This window comes from Vidua macroura, chromosome 2 (genome assembly GCF_024509145.1).
Source record: "Vidua macroura isolate BioBank_ID:100142 chromosome 2, ASM2450914v1, whole genome shotgun sequence".
Taxonomy (NCBI): Eukaryota; Metazoa; Chordata; class Aves; order Passeriformes; family Viduidae; genus Vidua; species Vidua macroura.
The window spans coordinates 27,374,481-27,395,806 of record NC_071572.1 but is presented as its reverse complement, the minus strand read 5'-3'; the positions used below and the strand labels follow the sequence as shown (position 1 = coordinate 27,395,806).

The window sequence follows — 21,326 nt, the reverse complement described above, 5'->3', positions numbered from 1 at the left end:
AAATCCTTCACACACAAAATGATACTGAGACAACTTTTTTTTTTCACTGTACCACATTCCACTCCTGTGGGAATCTGCTGAACCTCAACCCAACAAAATGGCCATAGTCAGCCAAATAATCTGCACAGAGGGTGTGCTTTAAGTTTCCAAACAGAGGAGAACAGCTAACATACTATAAATTCATGTTGTTTTCCTTTATATTAACCTGGCATGTAAAAAAACACATAGAAGCAGCTTAAAGCAAGAACTCTGACTGGCCCGGCATGGGTCAAAACTAAGAGTCTGCAATCCTCAGAACTTGTTGCAAAGACAGATTCTACAGGGGCAAGTATTTAAAGCATCTGCTCCTTTATGCTGAAAACACATTCCCCAGTAGCAAAATTACAGGTATTTTCTCATTCTGTGCTCTTCAGAAAATTCTTGCAGATCTAATAATTCCAATGATAGTGAACAAGCACTTGTACCCTGCCTTGATGTAAGGGCTAATTACAGCCCTGTGGGACTTGGCTTCTCAACGAAAGCAGAATTGAAAATTTGTTATTCTCTGCCCCAACACATCTCACAAATCTCTTGGCAATCTTGTTTTACATAGACAATGCTATTTAAAAAGATGAATTAATTATCTTTTACAAAGATAATAAAATCATGGGATATATGGACTATGTAAATTATTCTTGTTTTTCTCACTTATCTTGTCTCAAATTAGCTGCACTTATTATTATGTATCAGCTTACTGTCTCCTTCTAGATAGGTAAGACACAATTCATAAATAGTTTAAAAAAACTTTATCAGACTATTGCAGGTACAAATCAACATTTTTCCTCACAAATTTTAGAGCAACTTGCACTTTATTGTAACAAACTGAAACAATCAACAGTCAAAATCCTCAATCTTTTTTCTTAGTTTTTCTAGGAACTTTTTAAATTCTTCTACCATTCCCTAACCAGGATTCTTTGCAATTGCTATTGCAATTCAGGACCAGAATGAAAGACTGTTAAGACAATCTCAAATGTACAATGTAGCTAAACTCTGTTACATAAAACAGAGGGAGGGCTGAGTGGTCCCTAGCCAGAATCAGATACAGAAAGCCTGCAATGAGTTAGCCAGTAGTTCATTGTTTTCAGTACTAATACCTCTGAAAACTCTTTTGTGTCTGCCTTGGATGAGCTCCAAAATCAATTCCCTTGTAGGTTAAATAATGAGATGACCCAAGAGTTGGAACACAATACATATTGTCTGAAGATGGGCAGAAGGAACAAATTTGCATGAACCATTGTTTTTTCTGTGGTTTCCTAGAAAAGAAGGTTAGTTTACTACAGTGTTCTTCCCAAATATTCAAATTCAGTTGGAGGCTGACCTCAAAGCACAGAGCCAGTATGGAATAGTTTGGGGTGAAAAGCTTCTGCTATGGAATGGTTTTGGAAGGACTCTGTCTCAAAAGGCTCTTCTTGAAATTGTGTGAAATCCCCATGTTAGGTCAGAGCAACACAGGCATAGGTAACCAGTTCAGAGTACCCCAATGTGAAAGGGGAAGGAAAGAATAAATCTGTTTAATGTCCTCTGAAGCTTCTAAAAAGTATAATAATAGAAGGAATGAAAAACCACTGTCATGCTGTTTGGTTAGGGACATCTGTTCCTTGCCAGCAACCTCTGTGAGCATGGAACCAGGTGCTCCTGCTACAGTTGTGTAGCTGCATAAATAGATACAAATGAATATATATAATGGACAGTGAATGTTTTGGAGGCAGAAAAAAAATAAGAAAAAAAATACTTTCTTAGGTATATGTGAAGAACCTTTCTGCTTTTTGTCACTATTTGCCATTTGAATTTTACAAGAAGAATGACAGTAAGCAGACTTGAAAAAATGCAATTATTTTTCCAAGACAAGCATTTCAACAAATGACTCTCCTTTTTAATAAAAATACATATCCTCTCATGACATTATAATTAATTTGGTAATATTCAGTATTCACCTAGTGAACCATAAACAGAATAATATGCCTAAATTGTTTTTCCCAGGCAACTTTTCATTAAAAATCAATTACTTATCATGAAATGTGAAAAATTATTCAGGCACCACCAAAGTTCATGCATGGTTACAATGAAAAATGTGTGCCCTTTAAAGTAGGCATTGTTCCTCTCAAACATGTACTCAAACAGGCATAAAAGGTCTCTTTAAGAACATGTAATTACAAGCCATAACACCTAGGTTCTGCTATTTGCTCTGGTAGTCCTTCACATCCATTTTTGAATTTACGGAATCATGGAATTGTTAGGGTTGGAAGGGACCTCTGGTGATCATCTCATCCAACCCCCTGCCAAGGCAGGGTCACCTACAGCAGGTGCCAAAGGTGGGGTTTGAATGTCTCCAGAGGGAGACTCCACAAGTCCCCGGGCAGCTGTGTCAGTGCTCTGCCACCCTTAAGTAAAGAAGTTCTTCCTCATGTTGGGGTGAAACCTCTTGTGGTGTAAGGTCATTGTTCCTGGTCCTGTCGCTGGGCATTGATGAAAAGTCTGGCACCATCCTACTGGCACCCGCCGCTTTTATTTGATAAATAATTTAAGTCACTTTCCATCAAGGTATTAAAAATCGGTCTTAAATCGCTACATTTCCGCCCGAGCACATCACTCTTCACCTCACACTCTCCTTATGGCGGCAGCGAGACACGCGCCTGCAGCACTGCTTTGCCCTTAGGAGCCCTTCAGGAACAGGGAATAGCGGGGTGCACTCGTGTTGCAGCCGTATCCCTTCCCCGTTCCCCGTTTTCTAAAGCGGAGAACACGAGGTCGGCAGTGACACCCACTTCCCAGCCCACGGCCCGCTGCAGGCGGGCTCAGCCGCCCAGGCAGCGGGTCCTCAGCGCAGCCCCGCCTGTCCCCCGGGGCGGCGCTCCGTGACGGACAGGCCGAGCCCGGCGTGCCGGGATGACGGAGGCGGAAGCGGCTCGGGGAGGATGTAGCGGCGCTGGCAGCGGCTGTGGCGCCGCGATCTCCCCGCCCCTGCAGCCGGCCGGCCCCGCCATGGAGGTAACGCGGTGGGCGGCGCGGCTTGGGCAGAGGGGCCGCGGAGCCCTCGGGGTGACCGCAGCTGGGGCGGGTGCGGAGGGGGCGGTGCGTGACCTTGGCACGCAGCACGGGGGACCGGGGAAGGTGCGGACCAGCCCCTCCCACGCCGCCGGTTCCTTTCCCTTCCCGCGGTGACGCGCGGAGAAGCCCGTGGGCCGCTGGGCGCCCTTTGCCGCCGCCTCGCAGCCCCCGCGGGTGGCGCAGCCCCGGCGGGCGGCAGCTGTGAGGGAGGCCGGGGGTGGGAAGGGGGCCCTGCCGCTGCCCTGCGGAAATGCGAGCGCTGGTGCGGGCTGCGAGGGGCTTGTTTAGTGCCCCTCCTGCTTAGAAGGTTGGGACGTCCCCCTGTTGGCACGGGCTGGGGAGGGTGGGCAGCGTTGACTCGAGGGGGGCGATACTTGGGTGACACACGGCCAGGGCGTTGAGCGGTTACTTGTGTGACAGCACCCACGGGCAAACAAGGGTTCCTTTTCCACTGAGGTGACCCGGTGTGTTAACAGGACGTCAACTGTGAAACACCTACCAACGCAAACAAATAAAACCACTGAAGTATTTGTATCTAGTGTAGTTTTTACAAACACCAAGGCAAATCCAAAGGCAGCGTTGAGGAATTTTAAGTTCATACATTAAATTAACTCTCCTGGTAGTGCCTGTGCTGCTCGTGTGCCACATTCTAATAGAGATTCAATGCCACTGTTGGTTGAAGCAATCACAAGTGTTTTGATGTGACTTGGTACGCTTAGGGTTGGTGATGTCTAATAGTTGCACACTGCTCAGAAAATTGCTGTTCATGATGGCCACTAATGCCACAGTTCACAGCAAAGGCTAATATATTGCATTTATGCATTGGTTAGGCTTTCTAAGAGTATGTTAAGCTATTGCAAAAGTAAGGGATAAATAGCTGTTAAAATACATAGAACATCTTGAAGTGTGGCATGGAAACCCCTTAGTATAGGGGGTAAAGTAGGCTTGAAATAAAATCTAAAAAAAGAATGTATGTATGTGTGTGTGTGTGTGTGTATATATATATCGGTAAACTATGGAAGCATCCAGATTTCAGAATGGTGGACTAGAAACTGTGGGAACCCAGGGCAAGGGGAATATCTCCCTGTCTACCCTGGAGTGCTCTGACTCCCCAAGCAGGGTTGTATTGGGCTCAAAAGCATAGTTAGTAGCTGCTGGCTTACAGCTTGGATGCAACTAATCAATGAAAAGTTCAGGGGTTTTTGGTGGCTTATGTTCCTCATTTGTCTTTTAACTCAAGTGGTTGAAGCCCTCTGTATGAACTGCCTCTGGTTTCTGTTACCAGAACAGCAAAACTGGATGCATTGTTTTACACAGTATGTGATTCTTCTTCTGTATGTATTAGCTTAAAATAGTAAGGAGTAAAAGTATTGTGAGAGGAAAATTTGTCTGACCTTGCTGTAGTATGGAGAGTGGTGAGCTGTCATTTTCTGAACAGTACATGCAGTTTGTTATAATTCATTATGCTGTCCAAGTGCTAAAATATTAGGAGTGTAAATGTTGACAAAGTTTTACATGCTAAGAAAATCTGAAACTTTAACTTTATAGCTTTGTTTTTCCTAATGCTTTGCAGTATGTTTTTTTCTAATAAGTTTCCTTTTGCCATCTTAAAAAAAAAAACAAATACTTAGCATATGTGTACATAGATGACTATAACTGCCTTTGTCCTTGGTCTTGAACTCATATGGTACTTGAACTCATATTTCTAAAGGTGATACTTTTTATTATCTGTATCACCTCTTCTGTCTAAATAACTAGTGATTGCCCATTCTCATAATGGTCAGATCCAGTTTGGTTCTTCCTTAGTTTCTACTATAAGGGTTTTGATTTTTTTTGGCAGAATGAAGAGAGTAGCAGAATAAAAGTGAGGGTAGGTGTGTACACATACACACACACATCTAGATATATAAAAATACAAATATTTATATATTAAATATAATTTTATATGTTATTAAATATATTTATTTAATAAATAAATTTATTTAATAATAAAATATTATTTAATTTAATAATAAATTATTTATTAATAAATTTATTAATAAATTTAATAATAATAACCTCTTTATTTTTATACTCATGCACATATGATAGATAGTATGAAGAAAAAAATAGGGTGAAGGTGAAGGCTTGGAAATGCTATTCCTAATATATTGGAAGCGTCTGTTCCCTTTTCCTTTGCAGCATCGAGGCTGCATACATTTCTTTGTGTTCCTGATTATACATAAGCATATCCCATATAAACCACTGTAAAGTAACAGTCTCCCAGGTTAGATCTGTGGAAGTTTACAGTGAAAGGCATTTTGCTTGTATTTTAGGGATAGGGAGCCCAGAATTTGCAGAGCCTTTTCAGATATGTTTGTCAGGGCAGCAATCCTAGTGGGAACTAGTATGTTTAAAAAAAAAAAAGGAAGAGAGGGGTTATAATTTGTCCAAATGAGCCCTGACGTTTCTGAGTCTTTTGGAATATATTTGATAGGCTAACAATTGTAGTGATAAGCCAGTGTGTTTAAGAAGGAAACAAGAAACTATTAGTAGCTTATGTGGTTTAAAAGTTCCCAAGGTTTGATTTAACTGCAACTCCAATACAAGTTTTTTTAGGTGTTTTTTTTTGTTGTTGTTTGGGGGGGGTTGTTTTGTTTATTTGGTTGGTTTGGTTTTGTTTTGGTTTTTTTGTTGTTGCTCTTGCTTTTTTTTTTTTTTTTTAATGTCTCTTTTAAGAACAAGATAGTGAGTCATGCTTTTGAAACTGCTTGTAAATAAAATTAATTTGCAATACTGTATCAGCTAGCTCTACATGTCCATTCAGTAATGGAATCATAAGATCATACTGGTTTGGACATTGGAAGCTTTCTATTCTGCTGTTCTAATAATAACAGTAGATCTTTTTCCGTTGTTTTTGACTCATCCTCCAAATACATGTTGTTTTAAAAATTTTGGTTTAGTTTTTTTCTTGTGCTTTTGCTATATTCAGTTCCTCTCTGTTTGGAGACTTTCAGTTAGTTCTTTTGGTAGTCTTACACCAAAAAGTCTGTTACTGCAGATTGTACTTTATTTTGATAGATTGTACTTTATTTTGTTGTAGGTTCAAGATGCTGGGCAAGAGATGGTGGCCTCTTCTGGAACACCAGGATCAGGCAAATCCAAGGTAATCAGTCCTCACAAACCTAATATATTTGGCTAGCAGTAGTTGCAAGGGTTAACATGCAAGCTGTGACTACTAGGAAGGCAAAGATATTTTTAACATTTCTTCTAGACAGGAAAAATTAACTTATAAACATTAAGATAAAGTGTTTTGGAAACCATGAGAAAATAAATCTCTTTTTGTTATGTTCACTTCCTGTTATATTTGATAAGTTATTAATGGCATCTAGTTTTGGCAGCAGTCTGTTTCATAATGGACCCAGACATCTTTGCATACATAGGAAGTAAATTTAAACAATTACAATGTTAGGTCAGCATGCTATTTTCAAAATATTGCTCAAATTGTATTACTGAATTGTAATCCTTCCTGAGTTTTTGTAACTGATGCTGCCCAATTGTGTGTTTCAGAATTGTTTCAGAAATGTACAGAATGAGGAGTAGTTTCTGTTACTGTAATTGAAATTACAGAATTGGATAACAGAACATCAGTAACTTGGGCTGTTATTCTTCTTTGAAATGTTACTCTTCTTGCAAATGTATGGTAGGAGTTTCTTGTCCTAAAATTCAGCTTTTTGGGCGTCAGATGCTAAAATGCCTTGTTTCTATTTTCCTCTGGGTTAGAGGAAACTGGTTTCTCTGATACATAGTTTCTTTACAGCTGGACACATTGCCCAAAGAAGACCTCATCAAGTTTGCAAAAAAGCAAATGATGCTTATACAGAAAGTGAAGTCAAGATGTGCAGGTATCTTACTGGAAAGTGCAATTTCTGCCTTAATGCTTGACACTACCTGACCTTTTCAAATATCACTGTGTGTTTTTGATAGGTTGATTTAAATTCTAGGCAAAAATACTAGACTTTATTTTTCTTCAATTTTGCTATTTATGGTGGGAGGACAAGGACTGAAGTAATTTGATTAAGAAAGAGAAGAAAAGAGGCGTTGCTTGTGTCAGGTATTAAATTAATTTTGGTCTGACAGTATGGCATGATGGAACAGTGTAGCTTGTGGAAAAGTTGAAGTGGGATTTGTCATTTTCTCTTCCCTGTATTGATGCAGGTTGCTTTTCAGGAAGCAAATGGGAGGAGGAATGTCTGATATTTTTTTGCATAATCAATAGAGTGTAGTTTGTTGTAGAGTACAATGACTTCTTTAAGATACTTGGCTACTTTATATTTGATAATTTATTGCTTTAACAAGAAATTATAAAATATGCCAAACAAAATTTTATGCTTAACACCTGAAAGTACCTGTAAATCTGTGCTCTCATGTGCTGTCCTTGTCCATTCTGCTGTCCCTTTTCCTCCAGTGGCCCACTACTTGGACTGGTGTCACTTCCCCTTGTTTGGAATGACAGTTATGCTGTCTGCTGGTAGCTGCCCTCTGAAACAATAAGGATACAGAAATGGGCTGTACCGGGCTTTTCCTCAGTGTGGTTATTCATAAGATCTTGCTGTTCTGCTTGCTGCCGATTTTTAGAGAAACAGTAGAAACTGAGTATATTTCCTCTGATTATAATTGACCATGAAATAGAAGGTAAGAAGATCTTCAGAAAAATTTCTATCTGTTGTCCCTATCCAAGCAAGGAAGTTTTGCTTCCTCAGGAAACCATGCTTGGTGACAGGACTGGAGAAGTAGTACTGAATATTTGTTCTCTTTCTGTTAGTCCTTTCTATCACTCAGTAACAAACAAAAGTTGATGAAGTAAAAGACATCTCTGATTAGAATAGAAGTGTTGTCAGGCACAGGATTTACTAAAAATTTGCTATTGTGATGCAGCATCAATACATACTATCAAATTTCTTTACATTTTAAGAACTGGAGAAAGAAATTGAAGAACTCAGATCTAAAGCAGCTGCTGCAGGAGCTGATGATATTATTCAGGTAGGAATATGTAATTGGTTTCTATTGTATTATGTAAAGTTAGCTGAAATAAATCCACATAAATAATTTGGTAGTTAATAGCTTGAAAACCATTACTCAAATTGAGTGGAATCAATCTGCAGGAATCCAAGACACTTCCTAAAACCTTTTTTTTTTTTCTTCTCCCCTCACATCCTTACTCCACTTGCCAGCAAACACTCTTGGTTCTGTGAGGAATAGTACAGAGTAGTACACTTTCCAGGCACTTACCACAGCACTTCAGTACTTGAAGAGGGCTCATAAGATGGGATTTTCAGCAGGGCCTGTTGCCATAGAACAAGGGATAATGGTTTTAAATGAAAAGAGGGTTGATTTAGGTTAGATATAAGGAAATTTTTTTTTTTTACACAGAAGGCAGTGAAACATTGGAAAAGGTTGCTCTGAGAGCTGGTAGATTCCTCACCCCTGGAAATATTCAAGATCAGGTTGAATGGGGCTCTGAGCAACCTGATGGAGTTAAAGATGTCCCTGCTCACTACAGGGGGTTGGACTAGATGGCCTTTAAAGGTCCCCGCCCACCCAAACTATTCTGTGACTCTATGAATGTCCCCAGGAAGACTTTTCCTCGTGTGTCTGGTTAGACCAGCTTTAGTTTATTTTGGAGTGACCATTGCAGAAAGACTTCAGCCATTTAGAAAAAGTTCTGAGACAGTTGTTTGATAAGATTAGAAATACATAATTAAAGTTGCATGTCACAAGAAATACTTTTAGGATGTTTTTCTCAAGATAAGCGTCATAGTGTATGAAATCGAAAATTAGTAGTGAGGAGGAATTTCTTACTTACAGAATTGTTTTGAATAATTTGGATGGAGATTTCTTTTCTACAGAAAGGGAACTTCACCACCATCACCTGGTAATAAAAAATTAGCTGATCACAACTGCAATTTTAAAAGAACCCAAAATCATTGCTTTAGCCTACTTGTTTCATATCAGTTGCATTTGGGCTGAAAGCAATTTTTAAATTGCTGACTGATGTGTTTATTTGATAAAAAGTGTCATAATCTATATATGAGTTCCTACATTTTGCAGTAATCACTGTTTCAATTGTTCCTTCTTTGAGTGATCTTTCTAATTTAATATTAGGCTCTCACAGAAAGGCTGGATGCTGTACTTCTGGAAAAAGCTGAAAGTCAGCAGCAGTGCATAGCTCTGAAAAAAGAAAACATTCAAATAAAGCAAGAAGCAGAGGTACTGAAATGAGCCATGGAACATTACTGAAATATTTCAGAATTTTGTTTATTTTCTAGGTTTGCTTGTAGTGTATCTATTTTTAATCTTTTTCTTCACTTACCTGTGTTCTAGCTCTTAAAAATGTAAAAAAATATAAAGGCTATATATATAAAATTTATATATTTTCTCTGTACCCTCTGGTTTATAGTAATAAATAGAAAATTCTTATATGCACTGTCTAGATCCACAGCTGCAAGAAGAATTCAGTCTGTGCATTAAAAGCCTACATAGGCTTCAATCAATCAGCTCTATCTTTCCATGGGAACACAAAGGTTTACAAGGTAAACCTTTAGATATTCATGTGAGTTTTACCTCTAGATATTCATAAGAAGAAGCCTGCCAGCCAAGGCACCTATGTTATATCAATAACCTCAATTAATGATAAAGTGAAGACTGAATTGCTTGCAATTGATGGACGTTGTTATATTCCAGATACCTGAATTTGATGCACTAAAAGTAATCTGATCCTTAATACATTATCAGAATAATTGCTAAAGCTAAAGTCTATCATGACCATTTTGTGAAATTATGCTGGTAAACATGATCTAGGACTTAGTTTTCCTTTCTCGTTTTGCAAATGTTCTTGTACTCTCTGTAGTGTCTTCTGAATGGAGTTGTCCTAATACAGTTAGATATTTAAAAGCTATAGCAGTTTTTAAAACTGTGGACTACTAGGTTTTCTAATTCATTATTGTAAACAGTTCACTTGGAAATTCTGTGTGCTAAATTACCCGCATTTAATAATTTGCTTGTTTGTTTAGGCTGCGGTGGCTAAAACAGAAGAATTGCAGAAGAAACTGGAACAAGCAAGAATTGACTCTCTGGAAGAAGTAAAAGCTCTGAAGAGTGAATTAGCAAATGCACAATGCAAGCACAATGAGGATTTAAAAAAGCTGAAGATGGAATTAGATGAACAAGTAAAGAAACAAATAGAGCTGGTGGAACAGGTTGAATGTTACAATGATAGTCAAAAAGAAGTTAAAAGATTACAAGATGATGTCCAAAGAATTACATCTACTTATGAGGAGCAAATTTTGTGTCTGAACAAGCAGTTGGAAGCTGTGAATGAAGACAAAAACAAAGAAGTGACAAATCTGCAAGAAACTATTAAAAGCAACTCTCAGTGTTACCATAATGAAATAAAAAATCTGAATGAAGAGCTTAAAAAATTAAAAACTGCTCATCAGGAAGAGGTGTCAGAACTAATGCATCGGATTGAAATATCATCTAAAGAAAATGAAGAAAAGCAAAATCAAATAAATCAGTTAGAGCACAATCTGACAGAGAAAAATGCCAAGGATGAAATGTGTGCTCAGGCTGACCAGTGTGAATATGACTTGGAGCAGCTGAGAGAAGTCTTACATAAAAATTTAGAAAACAAGAGAGATGTTGCAGATACACAAGAAGAACCTTGTGTAAAAGCAAAAATGGAGGAAAAAGTTAGGTACCTGGAGCACAGTTTAGAAGAACTCCAGTCCCAGCATAGTATATTAAAAGACGAGTTAACTTATATGAGCAATGTCAAGATAAAACTGGAAGAGGAAATCCATCGTATGAAGGATGAGTACTTTCATGAGCGGGAAGACTTGGATTTTAAGATAAATGAATTGCAGCTTACTAAAGAAGATTACTGCTGTGTAATTGAAAAACTAAAATTGGAGCTTCAAGCAGCAGGACAGCACTATGAAACTGCTGCAAAAGAGCACAAATTAGAGATTCAAACTCTGAAAGATCAACACCAGAGAGAAATTTCTGAATTAAATGAAACGTTATTATCTGGTTCTGAAAAAGAACAGATGGCATTCGTTTTTGAAATGCAGGAACTTAGAGAACAACTTGAAAAGCTAACTCAGGAGAAGGAAGAAGCAGTGTCCAGTTACAACAGCCTGAGAGAAACAATGGAAACTCTACAGGCTGAGCTAGGTGAATCTGCTGGAAAGATCAGCCAGGAGTTTGAATCAATGAAACAACAGCAAGCTTCTGATGTCAGTCAACTGCAACAGAAACTCCGAGCTGCTTTCAATGAAAGGGATGTTCTCCTTGAAACTGTAAATCGCCTCCAGGAAGAAGTAGAAAAATTGTCATCTAATCAGTTAGAGATAGAAGAACTTAAATGTAAAATTGTTAGTCTTCAGGAGGACAATAGCACAATGAGAAGTTCCATTGACCAAAAAGAGATTACTGTAAGAGAACTGGAAGAGAAGATCGTTGCTCTTACTGATCAAAACAGGGATATTGCAAATGATGTAAAATGCTTGGGTGAAGAGAGAGAAACACTTCAGGAAACGTGCAAGCAAGAACAAGTTAAAATTCAGGAACTTCAGCAAGCAGTAGATGTTGCTAACCAGGGCAATAATGACCTGAAACAAAAGGTGGAGGAATTAACAGAGAGACTGAATGAAGCTTTAACTTCAAAGGGTGAAAATACTCAAATGCTAGAGCAACTAGAAAAACAGATTGAATCTCTGGTACGTGATAAAGAACAGCTTTCATCTGAAGTGTACACACTTCATGAGGAAAATAAGAAACTCAGTCAGGAAAAAGGTGAATTAAGTGAAAAGCTGGGAAGGACTACATCTGAAAAAGATAGTTGTTTAGTATTGAAAGAGCAGTCTGAAAACTTAGAAAAGAAACTACAAATGATGACTGCAGAAAAAGACCATATATCAACATTACTTGAAAATGAACAAGTGCACACATCCCTTGTAAGAACACAGCTGTACCACCTACTTGAGCAAGTGGGGTTCAGCATTTCAGATTCGAATGAAGAATATGATTCTCTTAACTTGTTAAAAATTGCAAATGAATGCTTGTCAAAAATTAAAGAAGAGCAGTGCCTTGCTCTACAAAAGGAGGAGGAAGTCATTAGTTTGCAGCGAGAAGTTGAGAGATTAGAGGAAGAAAATACAGCTCAACATAGAGAACATAGATCCCTGATTCAGGATTTTGAAAAAGAAAAAAATCTCTTGAGAGAAGAACTGGAAGGAGTATTGTCTGAAAAAGAAGCGCTTCAACGCGATATCCAGGAGCTGAGGAATGCCAGTGAAAAAACAAGGATTGAAAATCAAGATCTTTTAGCTAATACTGAAGAAATCAGTCAAAAACTTGCTCTTTATGAAAGTCAAATACAAGAATGGCAAAAAGGACCTGAAAAACAAGACGACTTAAATTTCATTCTGGAGCAAAAGGAAAATGAGCTTAGAAATGTGAAAGACGAACTGAGTTCTCTAAAGGTTATATTTTGTTATTGAAGTATAAAGACTAAACCTCTAAAGTCTTCAGAATTAAGGTTCAAAAAATACTTTCAATTCTCTCTTTTCTTGTTTTTTTCTTTTTTTTCCCTTGGCCTCAAAGTGAGTCTCCCTCCTAGAAAGCACATATTTCAGAGTTTTCTAGCACCTCAGAATTCCCTTCTTTCCCCCAGGAAAAAAAAAAAAATTAAACAAAACCAATCATAATGCTTTTTTGACAAAAGTTGCTTGTACTTGAACCTTTATTCCCATCAATATCCCTTGAAGCAATCGATTGACTAGATGGACTACCTGACCTCATAATCTTTCACCTCTAACTTTCTGTGGTTCCATCTCAAACAAAACTTCTTGATCTGCATTAGCTTCAGGTCTTGGGAATTGCTGGTTTTGTAAAGCTGCCAGATGCAGAATGAGGGTGTCTCCCCTTTTTTGTCCTTGGACAGGATGGAAAGCAGTTCTTAAAAGATTGGAATGTTCTGCTTTCAGCATAACTGTGCTTTCACCAAGCTGATGCAAAGTTGCTCATAAGGGCTTTCCTGGTTCTAAGAACATAGTTTAGCTGTAGGTGAGACTTCTGGTGGCTTGTTAGGACAAAACAGGTACCACAAAGAAACGTTTGTAATACTTCTTATATCTTTGTTTATGATACAGAATTTAATTGAGACAATGACTGAGAAAACTGATCAACAGTCTTCAGTAGCAGAGCTTCAAGAAAAAATTGGTATCTTTCTCACTTTTTTCCTGTTGTATAAATGGTCTGGCTTCTTTGGATATGTACCTTTTCTTTCTTTGCATGATTGTCCTGTATTTCCACAAGTCGAGGAAGATGAGGAAGTGGATATTAATGCATCTTCCTACAGTATTCCTTCCACTGGGGATTTAAAATGTTAGCAATTTTAAGTTAGATATGATTTGGTAGTTTTTAAGGCTTTTTCTTCCTCTGTACATCTGTCTATAAACAGTGTAGTGGTTTTAACCTTTATTTTTTAATATGGGAAATTTATCAGTAAGAATCCCTGAGGCTACCAGAAGGAAAGGGAAGTAACACTGCCAAAACTACTGTTGCTTTATTGCAGTTACCCCAACACAAAAGCAGGAAAATGCTTCTGAGTTGTTAGATTTATGTAGAAGTAGACAGGAGTATCGCTTTTAAACTGTGATGGAAGCTTCTGAAATGGGGAAAGATTGTCTCTAAGATTGCCTCTAAGTTCTCTGTGTGTCTGGATGTTTTAGCTTCAAGTGAAGTGCTTGACTGAATGAAGCACTTGGACATCTCCCCCTGCTTTATATTTTGTTTGGTTTTAAAGTCATGCTGATGTTTGTGTTCTAATTGAATTTCGTTTAATTTCATTTCTTGGGAAGAAATGGAAAGGTATAATTATAAATTTTCTTATGTATTTCTTTTAGGGATGCTTGAAAAAGAATCTGCTGAAAAAGGAGAGAAGCTAAATAAAATTAAAGTGGTTGCTGTGAAAGCAAAGAAAGAATTAGATGCCAGCCGAAAAGAGGTACCCTGACTACTTCCTAATATGAATAAGATTCTGCATGGAGGGCTTTGTTTTAATGACACACTCTTCTTTCTAATAAGATGCAGACTCTGAAGGAAGAGTTGGAGTTGGTTCGATCAGAAAAAGATCAATTGTCTGCTTCAATGAAAGATGTAATTCAAGGAGCTGAAAGCTATAAGGTAAGAATAGTGCTGCATTCACAAAAGACAGTAAACTGTCAGAAAATACTTTGGGTTTGAAGCCTAGCCTGGATATATGTTGCTATTTAATTGCACAATTATGTTTGGCAAAAGAAATTATGTCAGTGCAGTTGAATACCAGAATCAAGAAATGTAAGGTTCTCTAAAGGGAACCATGCAGCTGCTGTCAGAAGAAAATGAGACACTTCCTTTCTACTGGAATGCTATTTTTAACCCTTTTGAATCTAGCATCATACATATCAAGCAATATGTTGCTAGGCAAAACATGAATCCCTGTGAATTCTGAAAAGTACGTAAAATTGAAGATCAATTTGAAAATCCTTAAATGATAAAGACAAGCTTGTAATTTCCTGGGAGCAAATCTTTTTGGAGCACATCTCTGGGCACATGAAGCAGAAGCAGGTGACGAGTCAGCATTGCTTCTCCAAGAGAAAGCTGTTCCCTGTAAGACTTAGGAGGAGAAGCTGAGGGAACTGAGGTTATGTAGTCTGGAGAAGAGCAGGCTCAGGGGAGGTTTATCGCTCTCTCCAAAGAGACCTGAAGGGAGGGTGTAGTCAGGTGGGGATCAGTCTTTTCCCTCAAGCAACAAGATAGGACAGAGGGAAATGTCCTTAAGTTCTACCAGGGGAGGTTTAGATTGGATATTAGGAACAGTTTCTTTACAAGAAGGGTGCTTGAGCATTAGAACAGGAGAACAGGGAAGCAATGGAATCACGATCCCTGGTGGTATTTAAAGTATAATAAGTAAACACAGCAAGCACTTTATATACAAGAATATAAACACGGCACTTAAGGACATATGTTAGTGGTGGATTTGGCAGTACTGGATTTACAGTTGGATTAAATGATCTTAAAGAATCATCTAAATGATTCTGTGGCATCATCGAGAGTCTTACATCCACTCTTGTCCCTCCTTCTCCCCCCAAACACAAGAAACATTGATAACTTGAAGTGATTTCAGTGGAGGGATGACCAGGGTGCTCAAGGGAATGGAATAAGTGAGGAGAAGTTGCTCAGCTTGGAGAAAACTTCAAAGGAACCTGATAGGAGTCTTCCAGTACCTACAAAGACATTATGAAGGGAAGAGAGGTTATTAATGGTGGTGCAAGATAAGACAGTAGCCCTCAATTGAAGGGAGATATTCCAACTGGAGACATGAATAAACATTTTTATGTTGTGAGAATGATCAAGCTTTTGAATAGGTTGCCTAGTGGAGTAGCCATCTCCATTTTTGGAGGTCCTTGGAAAGACATGATGGGACAAAGCTCTGAGCAACCTGGTCTCATCTCACTGTTGACCCTATTTTAAGCAGGAGGGTGACACCTGCTGAGCTGTCTTCCAACCTGAATTATTCTAGAATGTCATGGATTGAAAGGGGTTTCTCACAGAGCCTGTAAGGGAATGATAGCTTTAATTTTATTCTGATATTTCTGATGTTGCAGTAAGACAACTCATATAATGAAATACTAGGTAAGCACACCTCAGAGGTATAGAATGTGCTTATGCAATACATCTTGTAAAAAACTATGCCTTTGTGTTTGTATGTGTTAAGAATCTTTTGATGGAATACGACAAGCAAGGAGAACAGCTGGATTCTGAAAAAAGCAGAGCAAATAATCTTGAACGTCAGATAGACGACCTCACAAGACAGCTACAGGTGTCATCTGAGCAGGTCAGTTCCATATGTGGGTAATGATAAGTACCATAAAAATTAATTCTGCCTATTAGGTGCAAGTCCTAATCATGTGATTGTTACTTTGGTTTCATAACCTAAGTGTGTTTTAGGTAGTGACTTGAAATTCAGAGTGGTTTGTTTGTTCCTTTTCCACATTTGATATCTTACCTGGGCCATGACAAAGATAAATATATCTAGAATGTCTGACTTTGTCAATAGAAAGTGTTTATTTTATCCCAGGTCAACTCATAGAAAAGAGCAGATCACCTCTGGCTTGATTTTGGACCTACAGCTCTGCTGCAAATATCAAACTTGCACTGTTTCTCTGACTGCAACCTACATTTCTCATTAAGTGCAGTAACCTTTAACTGAGACTTTTTTTTTTCTTCTATTTCTTCAACAAAATGTGGCTTTGGGACTTTTTAAATTTTTTTGTTTAATCAACAGAGTGTTTAAATATACTAAATAAATTATGAATTTTGCATTTTTCACAAGGGTGAGACTTTAGGATGCATTGTAGAGTACTGTAGTAGCATTCAGAAGAGTCTTAGATAGTAATTAGGAGGCTGTGAGACACATTTTTGCAAAGCTTACTGCAATGGGTTTGGTATTCAGGATTTAAATTCCCAGGCCCCATACACTGAAGATCCACCTAGGCCACTGTTTCCTTATAAACACAAGCCAGTAGTCAATAGCATAGGAAGAAATAAGAAATAATAGTATATATTCTGCTGATCATTCACGCTTTGCATGTTTCAAGTTAGTTATAAAGAATTTGTAAATAAAACGCTGTTTAGGTAGTTGACATATTTCACTTATACTTCATTCTTAATAGGCAAAATAAAGACTAGCATACATCATTGAAAATGTCAAAATTAAATCTGTTAAAGTCATTGCAAAAGTATGCCTGATGCAGTAGAGTTCTTACTATGTACTGGTGGAAGACTTGGTGGTTCAGTCAAAGCTTGCAGTTCAGCCTTTTTTAGGAGTTAGTAGTATGATCATTTGTTTATAAATACAGGCAGCTGTATTTGGAGTGTGGCAATAGGTATTGAAATACTGTATGGTTGCAAGGGGAAGGTGATCATGCAGAAAGCATAAGTTTTTGGGTATTTTTTTCAGATTTCTTTTGATTCTTGCCATTTTACAGAAAGCTGGGCAAATTAACTGAACAAAATAACCAACATGTGCTTATGGCTTTAATTTCACCTGTTTATTTATCTGCATTAACAGAATTAAGCTGGACAAAACTCATCTATAGGAGTGTTGTTTGTAAGGGATTTGGATAGAAATCAGTGTTGGGTATTTTTTTTTTAATACAGAAAATATTTTATCTGTTAACATTGCACAGCTTTTGTTCAAAACAAAATTCAGCTTCTGTTTTTATCATTCCTCTGTGCTAATTTCAGCATGATCAGTTGCGCTCTGCTAATGAAGACCTCCTGGCTCGCGTTGAAACACTGCAAAATAATGCTAAGCTGCTGGAAACTCAGATACTGGAGATACAAAGAGCCAAAGCAAAGGCTGACAAGGAACTAGAAGCTGAAAAGCTTCTAAGAGAGCAGAAAACAAAGGTAGTACTTCATAGAGATGGTGAATGGGCTAAAGCATTACTTTCACTGGATGTGATTTCTGTTAGACCTTTGTAAACTGTGTTTGTATACACCAGGTTCTGCACTTTGCCTCTGTCTTACTTGACTTTTTTGAAAACTTGGTCTGTTCACTGAAAGAACTTTGCAAGGCTGTCAGTTCAGGTTAGGGGTATTTATACAGAATGTGAAAACCACTTCTGGTTCACAGTGATTTCCTAGGAAAGGAATCAACTATCTTTGTACAACGCAAGTGTGTGTGCTTGTGTGTGTGTCTAAGTATAGAAAGATGTTGGCATCTATTTTGAAATTGGACTGCATAATTGACAACTGCTTAAATTTCAGGAACATAGTGGTGCTCTCCGAGAAATGGAGGAGCTTCAGATGCAACTTCAGAAGGAAAAGAAACATCTGCAGAAAACTATGCAAGAGCTAGAGCTGGCCAGAAAGGTAGAGTTGCTATCCATGTTAGTGCTTCATGGACTACTGAAGATTTTGGCCCATCTGGCTGTGTTGAATGCCTCCCTTTCTGTTCTGAGGATTTTAAAGCTGGAGGTTTGCAAAATGGAGAATGTGAGGGCTTTTGCCCCTGGTTGTGTGCTTGGAGAGCTGAAATGTACTTTTGAAATTGGTTTTGGTCTTATTTTTTGTTTGTTTAGCTTGGGTTATGTGGCCTTTCATGAGCAGAAATAGGAATAGAATTCAGATGTCTGGAGTACATGTATAGTGCACTGTTAAGAAATTGCCTTGGTTGTAAGGACTAAAGATGACAAAAACTTATACATACAAAATACCTACTGATAAAACTAGCAACAGGTTTTTCAAAGCTTTTGATTCTGTTTAAAAACAGATTATTTACTGAGGATATGGAAACCCAGTGGATAGGTAATGTTTGTGGATATGGAGAGAGACAAAATCTTTGTCTGATGGGCAATATAGTTTTTTACAGAATTACAAAAGTCTTAGCAGGCAAGGCAAATTATAATCTTTAAAAATTCATTTTGTATACCTTGCAGGATGCTCAAAAGAGTACACTAATGGATATGGAAATAGCTGATTATGAAAGGCTAGTAAAAGAACTTAATCAGAAGATTACTGATAAAGACAGCAGAATAGAAGATCTGGAGCAAGAAACAGGGATTCAGAAACAGAAACAAGAGACCCTACAGGAAGAAATAAGTGAGTAAGCTATAAACAGAAGAGTCACTATGGTATAGTTAGCAGTGGTAAAAGATACAATTCAGAAATAACTTCTCAAGTCAGCAAGTGAGGGTAAGCTTTGCAGGGAATACTAAACAGTTGCATTAGGAAAGCAATTTTGTCTTTGACTGATAACCTTTACTAGGTTATCAATCACCTAATCCAGTGTTCAGCACTTAAAAGCCAATTTACCTGCGTGTCATACTGTGTTTATTGCCTGATAAAGTTATGAATAAGTTCTAAATATTGGTGACTGACAAGGGTTTCATTCAGATATACCACACTCATAAAACTTTACTGATTACCATGTGAAAATTCCATTTCTTCCTATGCTCAAGTGTAAATCTTGAAAACATTTCATTTATTTTACCTTTGTGATAACTTAAGAAAAGTTTACTAAAGTTACTGTAAGCTACTTGTTTGCAGCTCTTAAGGAATCTGTTGGAATTTTTTAAATATTTCCAGCATTTTTAAGGAAATATAAGAGGGGAAGTTTCCTTTGCATATAATTGTTTTTCTCTGCATTAGAGTCACTTCAGTCAGCTATGCAACAGGATGAGGAAAGAAATGCCAAGATAAAACAACTCCTGGTGAAAACCAAAAAAGAACTGGCTGATTCAAAACAAGCTGTAAGTCCATCGACTAATGACTGTGTATTCTGTTTTTAAACTAGATTTAAAAAAAAACAGCTGGTAGCTGAATTTTTAGGTTACTGAGGTTTGGAGGTTTTTTTTTTAATCTCCAGGTAATTTTGTCTTGCAGGAAAATGACCATCTAATGTTGCAGGCATCATTGAAAGGGGAACTGGAAGCCAGTCAACAACAAGTGGAAGCCTATAAGGCAAGAAAATTCACATTTTGTTAGTACAAGTTTTCTCATTTAAGTAGTAAGGGTGTGATTTGTCCTGGGCACATGGAATATAGGCTGAAGAATAAAGAGGTGCTATTTTTACTTTTAGGCTACTGGATCTTTTTCTTAAATGAGTTTTGTCTGTTTGCTGCTTTCCCCAAATATTTTTTCCTATGATTTTCTTTAAGTGGATTTACCCTTTTTCCTCTTTCCCTTTCCACCAAAGGAGAGGACTGTGGAGTTTGAAGCTTGTAACTGGAATTTTTTTTTATGTTTCTTTCAAAATGGTAGTTGTTCAGTTTAAAAGCAGAAGAGCACAACATTGTCAGCAAAAATCTTAAGTGTTGTGTATCTGTATATTGAATAGAAACGTATTGGAATATAATAAAAGAAGCAGGGAAGGGAGAGAGGTTGGCTTTCTTAAATGCTGCCACCCCAGCATTGTAATTATATCTTCAATTCTCTCTTTAAATAGCATCACTTTTTAAAAATTATTATGTGGTAACCCATGTCTATTTTTTTATTCTATTTTTATTGGATTTTAATTTTGTATTCACCAGTTCTATGCAGGAATTACTGTAGTAGAGTCCTAGGTGCTCAGTGGCATGTTTCCTTGGAGAAGTAAGAAAAGTTTTCATGATAGTCAAGTTTTCAACTGACTTTTTCAGATTCAAGTGGCTGTACTGACATCAGAAAAGCATAAAGTTCAGGAACAACTGCGAACATCTTCAGAGCAGCACCAGCGTACGATGAGTGCTTGCCAGCAAAAAATTGCAGCCCTGCAAGAAGAGTGCAGAGCAGCCCAGGTATTCCAGTGGAAGAAGTAATCTTAGAGGCTTAAGAAGGGAGATTGCTTGCACTCTTTGCTTCTTCAAAAATATTTTGCAGATTTTTCACTCTTTTATTTTTGCCTGTCAAGAATTGCAAATTACCCCAGTAATTGAGTGGTGGTATAAAGGACAAGCCAGACTGTCCTGGTTGACATGTATCACTTGGGGTGAAACAGCTGGACTTGCATACTGCTATTTACAGTAGGGAAAAAACTTGTGGTAGTGGGGAGCCAGGGTTTATTTAAGATGATCAGTAAATATACACTCAGAGAAAAGAAAATTCTTTAAAGAAAAGAGCACAAATAAAAAAAAAAGTATAACTTGCTTCATATAAAACCAATTAACATAGATATCACTTTAAAGAAAAAAAAAAGCCATGAAAAATATATTTGCAAGCACCTTTTAATATGCTGAAATATGAGCAGCTTCTTAATTGGCAGCTGAATTACATGGAAAAATGACACTGTTGCTGAAGTTGTTTTCTTGGGTTTTTTTGTTGTTGTTGTTGGGTCTTTTTTTTTTTGTGAGAGGAATATGCAACGTGAGTTCTGGAAGGGTGGCAGTAATCTTTGCTGTGTAGTGTACAGTCAAGGATGAAGCTACTGTGATGTGAGGCAGTTTTCTATATGACCACAGAAACTCAGGCAACAGGTGAATTTAGAAGAAAAGACAGACCAAACACCTTTACAGTCAACTAGAATATTATATCTGGTGCTGTGTAATACCATTGCAAGACTGACTTAACTCCTCAGAATTATGCATAACTTTATGGCACATTAGAATTTTTGTCACCCTTGTAGTATTGGAGAGAAACAGAATTATACATATTTTTGTATTTTATGTTAC

The 21,326-nt window shown here is 37.7% G+C and overlaps 1 protein-coding gene across 1 annotated transcript in view; it reads left to right on the top strand.

The window, feature by feature from the left end:
• The first annotated feature begins 850 nt into the window (after positions 1–850).
• The window catches only part of GCC2 (GRIP and coiled-coil domain containing 2), a 32,654-nt gene continuing 12,178 nt past the window's right edge, over positions 851–21,326 (top strand). Inside the window, exons 1-16 of the mRNA XM_053970166.1 lie at positions 851–3,027; positions 6,170–6,232; positions 6,887–6,971; positions 8,042–8,109; positions 9,232–9,336; positions 10,140–12,611; positions 13,281–13,350; positions 14,037–14,137; positions 14,218–14,316; positions 15,890–16,009; positions 17,422–17,586; positions 17,947–18,051; positions 18,618–18,780; positions 19,330–19,430; positions 19,564–19,641; positions 20,319–20,456. Of these exons, the coding sequence (XP_053826141.1) occupies positions 2,926–3,027; positions 6,170–6,232; positions 6,887–6,971; positions 8,042–8,109; positions 9,232–9,336; positions 10,140–12,611; positions 13,281–13,350; positions 14,037–14,137; positions 14,218–14,316; positions 15,890–16,009; positions 17,422–17,586; positions 17,947–18,051; positions 18,618–18,780; positions 19,330–19,430; positions 19,564–19,641; positions 20,319–20,456 (4,035 nt within the window). The 5' untranslated portion in view covers positions 851–2,925. The remainder of the gene's footprint in view (positions 3,028–6,169; positions 6,233–6,886; positions 6,972–8,041; positions 8,110–9,231; positions 9,337–10,139; positions 12,612–13,280; positions 13,351–14,036; positions 14,138–14,217; positions 14,317–15,889; positions 16,010–17,421; positions 17,587–17,946; positions 18,052–18,617; positions 18,781–19,329; positions 19,431–19,563; positions 19,642–20,318; positions 20,457–21,326) is intronic.